The sequence below is a fragment of the Sapajus apella genome, unplaced genomic scaffold (genome assembly GCF_009761245.1).
Source record: "Sapajus apella isolate SASKATOON/1434 unplaced genomic scaffold, GSC_monkey_1.0 scaffold138, whole genome shotgun sequence".
Lineage (NCBI taxonomy): Eukaryota > Metazoa > Chordata > Mammalia > Primates > Cebidae > Sapajus > Sapajus apella.
The window spans coordinates 2,439,432-2,458,262 of record NW_022437078.1 but is presented as its reverse complement, the minus strand read 5'-3'; the positions used below and the strand labels follow the sequence as shown (position 1 = coordinate 2,458,262).

The window sequence follows — 18,831 nt, the reverse complement described above, 5'->3', positions numbered from 1 at the left end:
CACTTGTGCTAAATGATTAATACTACAGTATTTTGGAAGGTCTTTGAGGCCAGTTTATTTTGATTGTGGTGGTAGAATGCACTAGCAAAAGTAGCCACTCTCTATTAAAATGAGACTTCACACAGCCTAAGAAAATACAAAATGACAAAAATCAATGCCCAAACAGGAAGATGTCCAAGATGACATCTAGTCCAATGCATTTACTGCTATACTGGGTTCCAAAAAGGAAAGGTAATGTAGTTAATGGCCAGTTAGGGCTGGGAATCCAGTTTCTGACACTCAGGGCATTGTGCATTGTCCTACAATATAACAAACTGGCTAAGAGACCAGGATCTATAGTCAGACTGCTTGGGTTTGAATCTCCACTCTGAGGCTTTATAGCTGTGTGATCTCAAATCAAGCTATTGAGCCACTCTCTCCCTTGTAAAGATGGTATCCAATAGTACCAACTTGGATAACGATTAAGTTAGATAATATTTGCAAACTGCAACGTAACAATATAGTGCCTGGCACAGAATGAGCCTGCAATAAATGATGCTGCTGATGATGATGACGACAATAGAAAACACTTCTATAAAGTGCCTACTATGTGCCAAGCTCTAAACACTGCATTTATCACCTCCTCTAATCTTTACAACAATCCTATGAGGCAGGTATTGCCATGACTCCTAGGAAATGGCAGCACAGAGAGGTTGAAAAACCTAAAAACCACATAGTAAGAGACAGAATCCAGATTTGCACTTAAAACATCTCTCTCCAGAGGTTGAGCCCTGAACTACTATACTGTCGGTCTCTCATGACTTTCTGTTGTCAACACTGACGATTCCTATGTGTCAACACTTCCCATGAGTCAGATTCTGCCAAAAATGTTTCACATGAATTAACTCACTGGGTTTTCCACCAACCTATGAGTAGATATTAAATTTATATTAAATGCTTATGTCAACACAACAAATGGACAAAACACAAGATGGAAACAATGCAGGGAGAATGTCGTCAGCTACAGAGCAAGAAGAAATGAGATTAAAAACTGAACGTTCAGAACTACCAGAGAACTACTCTAAACAGAAACATCACTGGGTACCTCAGATAAAAGTGACCTGTGACACAGGGTAGGCAAAGAAAACACGCCATTTTGCCAGCTTCAGAATTTTGTGGAAGAGCCAGATCATTGTTGCAATTTGGAGGAGGAGGTACAGTGTAGTGGAAAGGTTGAGACAGGAAGTCAAACACCAGCTAAGTGTCTTTCAGCAAGTCACTCAACTTCTCTGAGCCTTGGGTTTTCATTTAGTACAATGGGGATAACAACATTAAATTTGTAGAGTTATGAAAATTAAAACATTTTAAAGGTCGTGTACAGTGAGTTGCACAGAATAGACATTTAACAAATATTAGCTCCTTTGTAAAACTACAATATGTGATAAACTCAGGTCTATTTGTGGGTGTTTACAGTCTAGGAAAAACACATACTCTCCAATGTAGGGGGAAAACGAAGAGAAATGTATAGTCTCTATCTCCTGCCAGTAATGAATATTGGATTATTCTGCTAAACAGTAGAAGAAAGCAAAATAACTTTTCTTCTGATTTACCTCTGAGACAAAGAAAACTTGGTAAGATGCTTGTCCAGATTGCCATGCTAGAAAGGCTCTTCTGGCATGTATCCTTGGGGATAGTACAGAATGCAAGTCTGACAAAAAAGTAAAATTCCAGATTTTCAATCTCGGATATATCATCAAGTTTTCACAAACATTTTCAGATGATATCATACATTTAGTTTGTCATTACTCAGGGGGTTGATTACAGTGTGAGCTTTCCCAAAACTCAAACTGTTAACCCAAACATACAAAATAGTCACTCTTTACTTTTATGTATCTGTGCACATATATATGTATTAAAATTTTTTTTCCTCAATAGTTTTAGAGGTAGAAGTGGTTTTTGGTTACGTAGATCAGTTGTGTGGTGGTGACCTCTGGGATTTTAGGGCAGCTGTCACTGAGGAGTGTATACTCTACCCAACAGGTAGTTTTTCATCCTTCACCCCCCCACCCTCTTCTCTTCTGAGTCTCCAATGTCCATTATACCACTCTATATGCCTGTGCATACCCTTAGCTTAGCTCCCACTTTTTCATAAGAACATGTGATATCAGATTTTTGACTCTTGAGTCACTTCACTTAGAAAAGTGGCCTCTGGTTCCATACAATTTGCTGCAAAAGCCATTATTTCATTCTTTTTTATGGCTGATGGTGTATGTATATCACATTTTCCTTATCTACTCATCTGTTGATGGGAACTTAGGTTGGTTCTATATCTTTGCAGTTGTGAATTGCACTGCAAAAAATATACATATACAGGTCTCCTTTTGATATAATGACTTATTTTCCTTCGGGTAGCTAACCAGCAGTGAGATTACTGGATCAAATGGTAGGTCTAGCATTATGCCTTTGAAAAATCTCCAAACTGTTTTCTATAGAGATTGTACTAATTTACATTCCCATCAGCAGTATATAAACATTCCTTCTTCACCACATCCACACCAACATCTATTATTATTATCATTATTATTATTTTTACTTTTTAGTAATAGCCATTCTGGCTGGGGTAAGGTGGTATCTCATTGTGATTTTAATTTGCATTTCCCTGATGATTAGTGATGTTGCACATTTTTTCATATGTTTGTTGGCTACTTATCAACTATTCTGAGAAATGTCTATTCATGCCATTTGCCCACTTTTTAATGAAATTGTTTTTTTTCTTGCTTATTTAGGGTTCCTTGTTGATTCTGAATATTAGTCCTTTCATGAGATACATAATTTACAAATATTTTCTCTCACTCCATAGGTTGTCTGTTGATTCTGATTATTATTTATTTTACTGTGCAGAAGCTTTTTAGTTTAATTAGATTCCATTTATTTTTGGTTTTGTTGCATTTGTTTTTGGGGTCTTAGTCATAAATTCTTTGGTCAATATCCAGAAGTGCTTTTCCTAGATATTTTTTTCTAGAACTTTTATGTTCTAGAATTATTCAGGTCTTTAAGTCTTTCATCCACCTTGAGTTAATTTTTTCAACACCATCAGAGAAAGGGATCCAGTTTCATTCTAATACGTGTGGCTAACCCATTTTCCCAGCATCATTTATTAGATTTCTCCAATTCATGTTTTTGCATGCTTTGTAAAAGATCAGTTGATTTTAAATATAAGACTTTATTTCTAGGTGCTCTCTTCTGTTCCAATGGTTTTTGTGTTTATTTTTATACCAGTATTATGCTGTTTTGATTACTATCACCTTGCAGTATAATTTGAAGTCAGGTAATGTGATGCCTTCAGATTTGTCCTTTTTGCTTAGAATCGTTTTGGCCATTGGGCTCTTTTTTGGTTCCATAAGAATTTTAGGAATGTTTTTTATAATTTCGTGAAAAATAATGTTGGTATTGTGATAGGAAGTACACTGACTCGGCAGATTGCTTTGGGCAGTATGGTCATTTTCATGATGTTGAGTCTTTCAACAACATAAGCATGGGATGGTTTTCTACTTGTTTGTGTCTTCCATGGTTTCTTTCAGCAGTATTCTGTGTTGCTCCTTGAAGAGATCTTTTACCTCCTTGCTTAAGTATATTCCTAGGTATTTTAAATTTTTGTAGCTATTGTAAAAGAGATTGAGTGCTTGATTTGATTCTCAGCTTGGTCAGTGCTGGTATACAGCAGTGCTGCTAATTTATGTACATTGATTTTGTAACCTGAGACTTCACTGAATTTTGTTTATCAGATCAAGGAGTCTTTATAGTTTTCTAGGTATACAATCATATAATCAGCAAACAGTCAGTCTGACTTCCTCCTTTCCAATTTATATGCCCTTTATTTCTTTCCCATTTCTGATTGCTCTGGCTAGGACTTTCCCTACTTGTATTTTTAAATCTCTGCATAAACTACTTTACTGCTATCGCATTGACTTTTTTTTTTTTTTTTTTTTTTTGCTGTTTCTCCAATATAACATTGCTTAATACCTCATTCTTTCCCTACGATCATCATTGTCGGTAAATTATTATTTGTGAAAGAGAATTATAATTCTAAAAGGATATCCTTTATACTGTGATTGATGGAAAATATGCTTTTAACTTGCAGGGCAAGACCAATTTTCTAATACTTCAGTTCTATTTGCTCAAATGCATTACGGCTATAAAGCACCAATTATGGCTAATAGCAGCATTATTCTTACCTCAGTAAGTACTTGGTTTGGTAAAGCTTTAAGGACTCTCAACTTCAGCAATCAATTTAGTTAACTACAGGAAAGAGCCGATTTCATATAGATTATTACCTTAATGTCATATAAGTGGTGCTCAATATACATTTACATATACTTCTATTAAGCTTTCCAGATAAAGCACAGTCTAGAAGCCATATTTGTATAGTATCACAGTCATCGAAGTTTCAGCTCATATTTTCCACTTCCTCTACCCCTAAATCTTACAGGTTCTATAAATTAATGACAGCCTTGATAAAAATCACAAAAATAAGGCGTTAAGAGGATAGCTTCACATAGGGGATTAGGGGTATACATGGGTACTAGCCAAGTTCCAGTGGAAAAGTCATAAACTCTGTCTTGCTTTTTAGGCCCCATCACCCAGCCATCTCACTACCCTAAAAGCAGAAATCTTCCAAAATGTCTTTTGATCCCTCAACCCTACATCCAACCAGAAGTCAAGGTATATCAATTCCATCTTTTAAACGTATTTTTAATCTTTACTGTCTATGCTACTGCCCTACCTTTTGTATTCTGTTGTTTAATATTGCAACAGAGAAGTTTTCCTAATTTACAAGTTTTTGAAATACAAATTAAGAACATCACAGAACATGCACATTAACAGATGGCAATTGTGGTCACTGGGACTTAAGGCCGAATGGACCCAGGGCATTCTCCAGAGCCCTCAGCTATAACAAACTTTCCCCATTCTACTGCTTCCTCACCTATGCAAGCTCTCTATAATGTAAACCTAATTACATCTTTCTCTCCTGCTTAAACATTTCTCTGAATTCTGCTTGTATTTAAAGGAAGTCCAAGTTGAAAAGTATTGATTGAGTCTGATCCAGAAACAGAAGCTAATGTGCTCTAATACTCTAGAACTATTGCCTTGGATGCCTATAACCCCATAGAGACTGACCATATAGTCTTCCAAAGTTACTACAGCAATATACAAGTTATTCTGTATTTTTCAAAAGAACTGAACTCTTAGCCGGATGTGATGGGTCATGCTTGTAATCCCAGCACTTTCAGAGGCTGAGGTAGGAGAACTGCTTGAAGCCAGGAGTTTGAGACCACCTTGGGCCATACAGTGAGACCCCCATCTCTACAATTTAAAAATCAGCCAAGCATAGTGCTGTGTGTTTGTAGTCCTAACTACTTGGGAGATTGAGATGGGAGAATCACTTGAGCCCAGGAGTCCATGTGCAGTGAGCTATGATCACACCACTGCCCTCCGGCCTCCATGAGAAGGTGAGACCCTTCCTGTAAATAAATACATAAAGAAAAAAAAAACATTTAAAAAAAAACTGAATTATTTTCTCCTCTCAAGGTAGAAATTTGTAACATCAAGGTAACATTTTTGATTTTATAGTTTCCTAGCTTTAACCACAAATACTAAAAAGTGAGCCATTCTGATGCCTGAAGCAGTATCTATAACTTTGGCTTATAGAGTCCTGATTAAGTCTAGCACCAAGAAGCCCTAACATGAGTGATGGACAAAGCCACACACAGAAAACATGCAGCCTTTGCCTTTCTCAAAGTTCAGTTTGTCTGGGAAATACATATAAAAATTATCCGAGTGGTAAATATAATAAAAAATACATGAATGGAACTACAGGAGCATCACGACAAGTTTTATCAGACAGGGAAGGGAGCAAAGCACTCCCAGCAGAAGAAAATGTATGAATAAAGGCAAGAAAGTGACTATGCATGGGGTTTCAAGGATAAAAATGAACTTTGTAATTTGGAAAATGTAAATATCCACTATGACATTTAGGACTGTCTCATGAAAACTTGACTTGTAATTAGGTAAGGTCATATTTATTTATCAAATGAAAGGGTTTTGGGTTTTGTTTGTTTGTTTGCTTGGTTGCAGAGATGCATCTTGCTGTTTCCCAGGCTGATCTTAAACTCCTGGGCTCCAGTGATCCTCCCAACTCAGCCTCCCAAAGTGCTAGAATTTAGGCATGAGCCAATGTGCCTGACCTAGGAGTTGTTTTTATTGCCAATCTATAATATTTACTTTTGACATCAGAACAAGAAAGGAAATTATCTTCAGCATATCAGATTGCTGCCCATTATTTCCTCATTAATGAGGTAGACTACTTATATTGCTAGCATAGATCAGAATTTCTAAGTATAAAACCTCAGAAGAACTCCAAAAGTCATTTTTCCAGGATTTTCTTTCATTTGAACTTCAACAGTAAATGCCCAGTGTGTACAGGGACCAAAACACCAATAGCAGGAATTTCATTGAAGAAACATAAATATAAATTCTTAAAAAAATAAAATACAGCTACATTCCTCTCATTTCCATCTTATCCAGACCAGTGGCAAAGAGAATCATCCTCCAAAAAATGGACGATATTCTTAACTAACCAGAGTGATGGATAATCAAGCATATATAGTTAAAATTTTTAGATATGTAATGCCCATAGTCTAATTTTATGCAAATGTTTCAACTCTCTACTTAATCAAACCTTTTGTAATCACTACAATTGGTGAAAACTTAATGCTTTGAATTTATTCTCTATTTCTTCCTTCATTATTTAATCAAAGTGCTTGAAAGCTACAGGCTACAGAAACAGTTATCAAAACGGAGGGATAATATACAGGAGATTCTAAAGGAGGGAAATAAATTGGATTACCAGCCCCTGGAGAGTTAAGATTAGATAGAAGTCAATATCCATATTCAATCTGAACAGAAATGCTCTTTCACCAAATACGAGGAGGTTACAGATCTTTTGAGTCCTGCTATAACGACATCGCTTTTCCACTTTCCTTCACCATCTTGCCCCAAGTTTCCCTTCCGCAAAGAGAGCTAAACAAACCTAGGTGGTTTTACTTACAATTGTGAAGTTCATGACTTTGAGAATCCAGATGGTCATGGCCAGGTTCACCAGTATTAAAATCATGAGGAGCAGGACAAAGAAATACAGGCATCGTTTCCGCCAGCCGTAAATCCCCACCTTGTATACCTGTGGCCCCTCGGAGCCAGGCATGGTGCTCCGGTGGTGAGTGTACTGTTCCTGAGGCATCTGAAATAAACAAGGCGGGAGAGAAGCACTCACATTAAACTGCTGAGAGAAGAGGAAAAAAATAAAGGGGAAAAAATCAACTGATGAAGAGATATGGCTGGCTGCCGTCTTTACATTTACAGCCTCCGACAACTCTAAAAATCTGTTTCCTCCGGACAAAAGTGACTTCTCTGGATGCTTGCTTGAGCCCTCTCATATGACACAGCTATCACTTCTGATGTGCACTGAGACAGCCACAGTCACAGCCACAAACATACTGGGAGGAAAGGGACTCCTAGGAGGCCATTTTCCAAGTGACTCAGAATTCCAACATCTTTGTGGGGGAGATGCTCAAAGACCCATCAAACTGAAGGAAAAATTTAGAATTACTGAAGAAAATAAGTTAACCCCAGCAGTTCACCTTAGTAATATGAAAATATTACTCAGGCAATTTATTTGGGGGGTTAAAAAATACCAAACACAATCATTCTGTATTGCCAGTCAGTGGCAACAGTGGCAGCTCTGACCACTCCTCTATTTCAGATTTAAAAGGGGTCCTTGCAGACACACAGCTGAAATCCCACTTGATTTGGGAATCTTCATCAAGCGATAGTGTAGTAAATACCTAACTGCCCCCTGAGTTAGTCTTTGTGAGTTGAATGTTCTCATCCAACTTATTTAAGAAACATAAAGGAGGGTCAAAGTCAAGTAAAATGTGAACATTAGCTTGTAGACTAATAAGAGTATGAACTAGTTACTTGCTAAGCACAGTAGAGTGAGAGGCATCAGAAAAATATCTGTCAATATATTATAAAGTAATATGTTGATGCCCTTTAAAATAAGGAAGGTTTTCCAAGTCCCTGCTGTTGACACAAATTATCTTTATACTAAAATTACTAATTAAGTGCCAACACAAATCTAGATAAACATATCACTTCTATCCAATTCTAAAACCAAAACAAATTTTAAAATTAAATAAAGCTAGAAAATGCCTATCACTCAAACTGGAAAATAACAAAGTACACAAAGGATGATGATTTGCCTTAAACTAATCTCACGAATGTGATACCAACGGCTCTGGTACAAGGTCTCCTGAGCACAGCATCTCTAGTCTGCCATAGCCATGTGATACAGACCCCCCACTGCCCAGCTCAGTTCAGATAATGGTACAGCCCCTATTTTTACTTCATTGGCCATCATGTAGACATGCTGTATTCCCTACAGATAAGACCTACTCCATTTATTTTCTTTTTGCTCAATAGCAATTAAATTAGTAATATGTGCTACCAAAGTGACCACAATGAAACACCAAAACTTAGGCCCTAAAATCATATCCTTGGTTATTAGGTTATCTTCCCAATGGTTCAGAATATGATTATGTTATGATTTTTAGATAATCATTAAAATGAACATATACAATCTAAAAATCCCCCAGAGAACTGATGGCCGTTAGGCATCAGTGGAATTCCATTTGAAAAACTGAGTGAATTCTTCCTTACAGCTAACTAAAATGCTCCATGAAGGCCTACATGGCATCTGTCTCATCCCAAACACATACCCTGGAGCTGAAATCAGTACCTAATATGAGTATATGTTGGAATATGTGTGTGGAATGAATGAATGGAAAACAGAATGCATAAATGATGACACAATGAATGATTTTCCATCTGCTACTAGCTCTGTTGCTGTCTGGGGTACATAAAGGTTAAAGCTAAATACCATGAGCGAGTTCTTGTATATATGCTTGTACATTTTCACCTCAGGCTCCCAAAGCACTGGGTTCTGAGCCAGGCACTAAGCTTTATGCTGTAAGAGGATCTCAGTTTTAAATCTCAGCTTCTGATAATTCCTCTGCAGATCACGAATGTGTTGTAAGAAGATGAGAACACAACAAAGTCATCAATCACTGGCCTTTTTAAACATGAAGATCAAATAAAAGTGAAAAGAATATTTTATAAGCCTGAAAGAAATTAGGTTTTTATTTTCCATCAAATCATATTCTGTGAATTAAAGAAAAGAATCACACAATCTTAGAATCACATCTGCAATTTCCTTTGATATTAATCAACTAATTATGAATGAGCCAAATTAGAATTAGAGAAGTTAGCCTGCTTGTGCAGGGCTACGGGGTTTGTGGCAGGGTAAGGTCTTGAACAATAATCTAGGATTCTCATAGACAAGATCAACAGTGAGAAACTCTTTACAAATCAGTGTGCAGAAGCTCGTGATATTGTCACTACACCAGTTGCCTTTTCTCTGTCATTCACCCCAACCGATGGTGTCATTACATAAACATAGCTATAAAATGGAAATGACTTGTTAATAAATGTTTATAAGAGGGTGGAGGCATAGACAGCATGCTTGTGATTTGTTGTTTTCATACACATACTGTTAGAACTTGGCGGAATGCAGTGGTTATCTTGACTAAGGGTTCTCAGCCCTGGATGCACATCAGAGTTACTGGGGGAGCTGTTAAAAACATCTGTACTCCCAAAATGCAGTGGCTTGCACTAGTAAACCCAGCACTTTGGGAGACCGAGGTGGGCAGATCACTTGAGATTAGGAGTTCGAGACCAGCCTGGCCAATATGGTGAAACCCTGTCTACTAAAAATACGATAATTGGCTGGACGTGGTGCCAGGTGTCTGTAATCTCAGCTACATGGGGGGCTGAGGCAGCAGAATTTCTTGAACCCAGGAGGCGGAAGTTGTAGTGAGCCAAGAACACACCACTGCACTCCAGCCTGGGCAACAGAGTGAAGACTCTGTCAAAAAAATAAATAAATAAAAAGTAAAAAAGAAAAAAAAAAAAAAAAAAAAAAAAAAAAAAAGAAAAAAAGGCAGAGTTCCTCTGCTTAAAGCAGGGTCTGGCTACCCTTACAGCATCTCTGCAGAATCCTCTGCTCCTTGCAACTACTAATTTTGTTCCACAAAATTGGCCAGCTATGAAACTCAAGACCAGGAGGAGGTAGCTCCCTTTCAAGTCATACAGCAAATTAGAAGCTGAGCAGGGATTACAATTTGGATCTTCTGCTGAATGGTATAGTGGCTTATTGCATGTCATCCCCACACCCCCTTTAATGAGTCAGATGAAATAGAAAACTCCAGTCTCCAACTCATTAAAATACGTAAGAAAGAAATAGTGAAGGGGATGAGCAATTTTCTATACATAATTATAATAGGAAGACTTGCCATGCAAACATATGATAATGGACACATCTGTTATAAAGAATCCTGCATGGAAAGGGAAATTTAGATATGCTGAGTACATTCAGTTTTCTAATCAAAAATTAAAACAGGTTGAAAGATAAAGACAAAAGAGGAATGACAATCTCCAATCTATAATTCTTCTTATTCCTCCCTGGAACAAATTTACTGTCCAGGGAAATGAAGTTAAAATTTTAATTCTTCACTTGGGTAGGCCCTAGGCCTTTGAAGGCCCCAGGAGAGGCCCCAGTAATGCATGACAATAGTTATACAATTTTATACAAATTTTAAAAGATGTTTTAATTGCAACTAACTAAACCCTATCTTTTTGTACTCTGACTTCCTCTCATGTTAGCTTTGGAGGATTTACATGCATTTTGGACATCTAAGAAGAAACTGACTTAGTGATTCACATACTTTGAATGCAGAATATGTTTGTATGGTTTACAGCACTTTCATGTAGAGGTACATTATTGCTAGTTCTCCTGGTGTAGGAATGTCTTCTAGGAATACTCCTTCCACCCATAGCTCTAATTCACCAAGCATGGTGACATGAAGGAACAAGACAAAATGACACGATGCAAGGTAAACATGACCTATAACGGCCAGCACCAGAAATACATGGGTAGTAGAAAAGACAGAAGCTAGTAAAAAGTTCATTTCATAATCATCAGATACGCAAAATTTCACAATGTCGAATTCAACTGTCATTGATACCTAATCAAAAACAAATGTTCTACTGTCAAAAATATATTGAATTGGGCATATATAATTATAAATGTTCCCTATGTGTTTTATTTTATATGGGAGTCATGGAAAATATAATTAGCCAGAATACTTGGGTTTGTAAGTTATGTATACCATGAAAGTCTCTATGTAAAGTTGTATACATTCTGTATTACAGCCATCAATATCTAAAAAGTTCTGTCAAAACTGCCATAAAAATAATTATATTTCTGTTGTCTATACAGAAAGTGATAGTGGCATATAGCTGTCACATAAAGAAACAATTTAAAGCTATAAACCAAAAAGTACAAAGTATGTGAGACAGTTAATTATTAGCAATATTGTACTTCCAGATTTTGTGATGTCATCTTTTAAAAATTAATAATTCAATTTCCTTTCTCATTCTAAGTACATATTTATATTTTTAACTTGCTTGTATTTCTAATATTTTCAGTTTTTTCTTATCCCAATTGTTTTTAGCAGTAAGGTATTTTTAAGTTATGGTATGTACTTTTTTAGATATAATGCAATTGCACAATACTATACTACCACATAGTATAAGGATAAACTTTATATGCACTGTGAAACCCAAACATTTGTGTCACTCACCTTATTCTCATATTTGTTTTAACGCAAATAAAGCAAATGCATTGTTTAGCAAAATGCATTTGTTCAATGAATGAATGAATGTGCATTTGTTTAATGAATGAATAAATGAATAAAAATCAAGCCAATGTTAAATAGTAAAGTGTATTCTATGGTAATGAGTAAATTGCTGTATCAGAAGTAAAGAAGTAAAAACTTACACAACTTTGTCTTTCCAAACGTACATGCTATTATACTAATGCTAAGCAGGCTTCAACCCAAAGCATTACTCTACTCCCTCATAAAGCTATTTTCAACGTTGACCTGTTTATAAACAAATCCATTTGACTTAAGGATCATCTGTTTCTTGCACACAAAATGCAAAAGGATTATATTTCGCAAAGAATGAATACAGTAAATCTTTTTGTTGCTTTGACACTGGATAGGAAGAAACTATGGAGACAAGACAATGCTATTATATAATATAACCAGTTACAATAATTAACTCATTAAATAGCTGTCAAATATTTTAGATGTAGAGTTTCCCAAGAAGGCCATACTGAATGGTCATATTACTAAAGCATGGTTTGGAGAGCCGTAACCTCAAGGTCTCAGGCATTCAAATATTTCTACCTGGGATGGCATTACAGAGTCAAAGCCTGACATTAATGTAGCGGTCTCAAAAAAATGACCCACTGTCATGATTTGAACTTGTGAAGAACCTCCTTCAAGGCCTTGTGGCCCTATGTAACTTCTTCCATGTCAGCCACCACCAACACCTCAGTGACTCTGTGACAACCATGTAGCCATCTCCAATAGGCTCATCAGGGCTCAAAACCAGTCAGAGGAGCCTACCCACTATGAAGTTGTCACAGAGATCTTTGAACCAGGTCCAAGCTACGTGATACCTGGACCTAGCCATTGTCCATCTAATTAAGGAAGCTACATGAGCTTCAAAATGATGAGACTGACATCTTCAACAAGTCTTTAATATCTTAGCAGAGAAACTGCTTTGATCAGACTCAAGTGGTCATTCATTTTATACCATGCTGACTTTCCTTCCTACACTTAATAGGAATCAAATGGCTACTATGAAAATCTCTTATTGCTCCTCTTGTTACAGGTCATAGAGAAGATATAGGGTGGATAGGGGGTGGTGGCGCAGGAGCATCCACAGTTGGTCAGCTTCGTGAGACTAAGCATATATTCTAGTCCAATACTGTTATAAGTGGTCACCTTTTCTCTGCATCTTTGTTCCCACAGGGCTCTTCTTCAGGAGAAGAACAAATGTTTTCCTTTTTTGCCCCCTGGAAATAGTTACGGTACCTACATTATCCATCTTCTGTGCAAAAATGCATTATGTTTTCAGGGATGATTTGTAAACAAACAAACAAACAAAAAAACAGTAAACTTCCTAAAAACACATCAATGCCATCAAGTTTCTTAATTTTTGGGGGGGAATGGGGGGCTATAAAATTGTAGGGGCCATGATCGGCTCTACAATAGGGCAGAGCTGAGAACAAGGAGGGGCACTGGCAGACACTTTACTAATGCGTGACTGGTACCCACCAGGCTTCATAAGCTCTTGCTCCATAAAGGAGCTTATGGGCGTAGGTGCTGTGAGTGCAGTTCTCTGTTCAGTTACATACTGTCAGGGAGAGACATGGCAAGGTGTAGAGCTGGCTTTCAAAAAAAATCCCAATCCCAATCTATTTTCAACAGTAAAATATTTATATATTTTGACATCTACTGTATATGTCAGGAGGTCCTAGAGATAAAGGCCTTCAAAAGGATAAGAATGATCATATTCTGCTTTCATCAAGCTCATATTTTAATGAGAGAGATGGACAATGAACAATGCAACAGACAAAACCCCTAGAACTAAAGTTAGTTGCTAGGAAAAAACAAAGAGGTAGCTGTAACAGAGAATAGAGAGTGATCTTCTCTGGTTGTGGAAGGCCATTCTGACAAGGTGACAAGGTGATCCCTGGCGGTGGGGGCAAGCTTTTCAGCAGAAGACAGAACAAGCACTATGGCCTGAAGGTCTCCAGCTCAAGAGTTTGATTGAATGAGCTCAGAGGAGAGGGTAAGAGGCGAGTTTGTAGAAAGAGGTAGGGCACCTCCTAGGTTCTATCAAGTAGAAAAAAATACAGAAAGACTAATGGCTACATTATCGAATTTAAAAATAAGACAAGTGACACAAATAAAGTAAGCTTCTTTTTTTTTTTTGGTGATGCTGCATGTTAAAATTTAGTGAATTTAAAAGTAAACATGAATTATGTAACCATGGGATTATAACCTGTTTATATAAAGAGTAGGCGTAGGTTCCCTCAAAGGCTCGTTCCAGTTTCTGGACTTTGTTGTGGAATCTGAGCCATTGTGGACTATCCTGATACAGAAATAGTCATCCATTAGCCATATTAGTTTTTATTAGGTCTCTGATTTCAAACTGCTTGTTTTGAGGGTTGCTTTTTATTCAGCCATCCATTCAAGGCTTTAGTCTTGGATCAAAAATATTTGGCATAATTTAGACAATGGAAACAAATTCATCACTTTTAGTTTTGATGTAACAACATTTTTTTCTTATAAAATTCATCCAGAAAACCAAACATGTATTTATGTGAACTAGCCCAAGAATGGCAGTTTCTTTTTAAACAAATACGCGGATTAACTTATATATTCCCATTCTTACCTAAAATATGTAATACCTAAGTGTTAAACAACTTTTACTGAAAACAAATTCAACAAGTGCATGTATTTAAAAGAATTAAAGAACATGCAGTTAAACAAATCTCTCATTCATACCTTCAGCCTAACCTCACTGGGGCAACCAGTATTTTCAGCTTTTTTCTTATTCTTACAGAAATATGTAGTACATATTCAGGCTTTATTCTATATAGATGTTCAGGGCATGTTCACATTTATATACACATTTTTACACAAATGAGCATATTTTACATAACAGTCTAAATCTAACTTGGTCCACTTAACATAACTAAGTGACAGTCCTAGAAAAACATAATTTAAAAAAAAAAACAGCTAGACTGTTTTAAATGGTATACATCTGTGATGTTTAACTTAACCAACTCAGAGACAAACACGAGGTTGTTTCTAGTCATTTTTTGTTACCTATCATAACGAATGTGTTACTTTTTCTACTTGTTCTTGGAAATCAGTCTTATGAAGAAAACAGAGAAGCAGCAGGAGGGAACCATGCTGAGGTGTTAAGGAGCTCCTGTTTAAGGGATGGTCAAGGAAAGCCTGTCCATCCTGGAGAGATTTGAAAATGAAACATGAAGAAGCAAGAGAGTAAAGCATGAGGATATGTGGGGAAACATTACCATCAGAGGAAACGGGACCAGCAAGTGCAAAGGCCCTGTGGCAGGAGCTCGCTTGGCAGGTGAGGAGGACAGTGTGGCTAGATCAGAGTGGACCAGAGGAGAATGCTTCAAAATAAGCTTGGGCACAGGCAGAAGGGGGAAGATGCAGCAGCTTAGAGCCACAGTAAAAACCTCAGGTATGATACAGAAAGCAAGTCACCGCTGCAGAACCGAGGCATGGAAATGGGATGAGCAGATCCCTTCAGGATCACTCTAGCTGTTCTCTAGAGGTAATGGGCTGTAGGGTCGAGAATGGAAGTGTAGAGAGCAGGAGCTGGTGACCACCGTAACTGTCTGTAGAGAGATGACAGTGGCTCAGTTCTACAGAGAGGTGGGTGAGAAGGTGAGGAGTTGCTGTATTTGGAATCTTGTGGAAAAGCAGAGCTAACAGGATTCTCCATGGTTCGAGACACAGGGCATGGGAAGGGACAGGAGTCAAGGAGAACCCCAAGGTTTCAGCATAAGCAGCCAGGTGCACAAGGTTACCCCACGGGGAACAGTGTGGGGATAGAAGGCTTGGAAGGCAGGAGGGGAATAGAGTGTGCAGGGAAATGAGGGGGTAAGACAGTTGTGTTAATGTGGAAGACACATGAGGTCCCAAAGGGATGGTGGGAGGTAGTGACAAGGAGACAGATAAACAAGAACCCTACAATGGCACTTGGAAATGAATCTGGACTTCAAGGAGGAGGGAAACTGGGCTTTGAGACATGAATCTTTAAGATTCCAGGATAGGAGTGTTATTGAAAGCCATAGACACAGAGCATACACATTTCATATAGATCCAAAAACACCCCTCAGACAAGTCCGGAGAAACCAGATGTCAGGTCAAACTGTGTGTGTGTACAGTTTTTTGTTTGTTTGTGGAGGCAGAGTCTCATTGTAACCCCCAGACTAGAGTGCAGGGATATGATCTCAGCTCAATGCAACCTCTGCCTCCCAGGTTCAAGTGATTCTCCTGCCTTAGCCTTCCGAATAACTGGGATTACAGATGCCTGCCATCATGCCTGGCTAATTTTTATATTTTTAGTAGAGACGGGGTTTTGCCACATTGGCCAGTGTGGGCTCAAACTCCTGACCTCAGGTGATCTGCCTGCCTCGGCCTCCCAAAGCGCTGGGATTACAGGTATTAGCCACCTTGCCTGGCTGTGTGTACAGTCTTAAAAAAAATATATTATCAAGGTGCCCCCAAATTGTAATATACCTTGTATTTAAGTTTAAAATATTTATCTCTGATGAACCAGAAGATATTTCAACATCATTATGAACAAAAATTCTTTCCATCCTAGAGATGCAGATGTATGAGGTACCAGTTGAGGTACTTTCAGGCAGATATATTTGTGAAACACACATGCACATCTCTACTAGGAATTAGCAGATACATGAATGCATACATTCCTGCAACCCTATGGGAGATCAGTACAATTAAAACAATTTTATAAATGAAGAAAATGAGGTCCTAAGAAATGCAAGAATATTCTCAAAGACTCTTAACTACTAAGTTGGTTAGGGTCTCAACTTAAACTCAGGCCTGATTTTCTCTCCATTACTCTCAGGCTGAGGCAAAGACCTAGCTTTTCCTGAATACAAAGTAAGGCATTTAGAATTACCATCGAGGTGTATTCAGTGTGGAATGCATTGTAAACACTGCCACCACCTGCAAATATGTGCTGTCCTTCAGGTCCTCCCCTGGCCCTGTTCAAGGCATCTGGGATACATCAATGAGCAAAAACAAAGATCTCTGATCTCATAGTGGTGGGAAGAGGTACTGATGGGAAGACAGATAAGAAACATAAACACCAAAGAATATTATACTTATATCACAAGGAGATGAATGCTATGAGGAAATGTCCCACCTCCAAAAAAATAAAAATAAAAAAGAAAATAGACCAGCAGTACCAGGGGCTGGGGAATACAGCAGTCTCAATTTTTAAAAGCATGGGAAAAGTTGACCTCATGGAGAAGGGTATAATTGAGCAAAGACTTGAAGGCATTGCAAGAATTGTTGAAGATTTGGCTCTATATGAAACTAGCCTGGTCCTTGATGTTGCAAGTTGAGGACCAGAAAAGAATATGTTAAATGAATGCCCTTGTGAAGGAAAAACAATTTCAAACGTCTGATCGCAGATTTAATGGAACCATTTTCACATGCAGAGGATGCTGTATCTACCCCATTGTGGCTACTTCTATGGTTAGCTATCTTCATAGGAGTGGCAGATCCTCTCAGCCAACCAGCTACTTTGTGTTGTACAAGGCTGGTGCTTTCTGATTCCCCATGGATGATTCCCAACAGAACCAGATAATGACAATAGGGGTCAAGCTACTACAGCTCTTCTGTGACTTGGGGATGAAGCTGTGTAATAAAATAGTAATGAACACGACTCAAACACTTGAGATCAGAGACTGACACACAAGGCCTAAAGGGAACATGGACAGTATAAAATGCAAATCCTTATTTAACAGATGAGAAAACAAGGTTCAGGGAGGCGAAATGACCTAATCAAGGTCACAGAGTAAGGCAGTAACAAAACCAAAGTCAGCTAAACTGAAAACCAGTATGTTTCCCATAAATTTCAGGTTTCTGTCTTTTCTGGTTGAACTCCTAGTTCACATTCCTTTCACCAACCATCTACACACAGATTCTGAGCAATATTTAAAGACAAATTGCAAAAGAAGATCACTTTTTTGACATAAAGAAAGCACACATAAATGACAAACATTTGTATAATAGCACTATGTGCTAGACATTGTTCTACCTGTTTTTAATCATCACAGACGTATAATTAGTACCTGCCTCACAATCATTTCTATTTTACAGCTGAGCCAATGAGAAAGAGTAGTTAAGTAACCTACTCCAAATCACTTTGCTTGTAAAGGCATAGCAAGCATGTGAACCCAGAGTGTTTGGCTGGAAAATCTGTTCTCTTAATTCTTATTTTAAATGCTTCTAGATATATGTGAATAATTGGTTATAACAATGTGATTACTAATGAAAACAATATTTTTGTGATTGTTTTAGCTAGAAGTTCTCAAGATGGATATTAATTTTAAGACACATTATTGAATACTTATCGAGTGGCTACTGAATTCCAGCCAGAGTGCAAGTTACTTTAAGTATAGTCATTTTTTCCCAGGTAATAAACCATCTTTGATATGTCTCTAAAGCCTATAAATTTTTACAGCATCATGAAAAGCAGCTACAACAAATTAGGCACATCCTTCTATAGTGATTCAATAGTTTCATAAAATTAGAATTGATCCAGTAGATTCTCCCTTGACAATTATGTCTGGCAAGAATCTTTCACTATTACCTGTGCTCTCCAATGCCTGCAATGAAACCTGTGGTCTGAAAGGAAACACTCATTTTATTTTTGGTCATTTTATCTTTTTTTTTTAATCAGTCTCTAGAAACAAGCACGATAAAAATGGCTAAAGATCATGCATTTTTCTAAGCACTTTGCATGCTTTCCTGTAGGTATCTATATGTGTATGTACATCTGTTGAGGTATAGTTTACTTCTAGTGAAATAAACAGCTATTAGCTACATAGGCCGGTGAGATTTACAGATCTGAAAGTCGTTGGGAACAATATTCAAACAGGAGAGGGAACATTTTTATCACCCAAGAAAGTTTCCTTGTGCCTTTTCTTAATCAATTCCCATCCCCAGAGGTGGTGGCTGTTCA

General features: G+C 37.6%; 1 protein-coding gene across 6 annotated transcripts in view; it reads right to left on the bottom strand.

The window, feature by feature from the left end:
* The window catches only part of SGCD (sarcoglycan delta), a 649,492-nt gene that overhangs the window by 412,024 nt on the left and 218,637 nt on the right, over window positions 1-18,831 (bottom strand). For all 6 annotated transcript variants that reach the window (XM_032263793.1, XM_032263794.1, XM_032263791.1 and 3 more), the window contains one exon: window positions 7,088-7,276. In XM_032263793.1, the coding sequence (XP_032119684.1) occupies window positions 7,088-7,276 (189 nt within the window). The remainder of the gene's footprint in view (window positions 1-7,087; window positions 7,277-18,831) is intronic.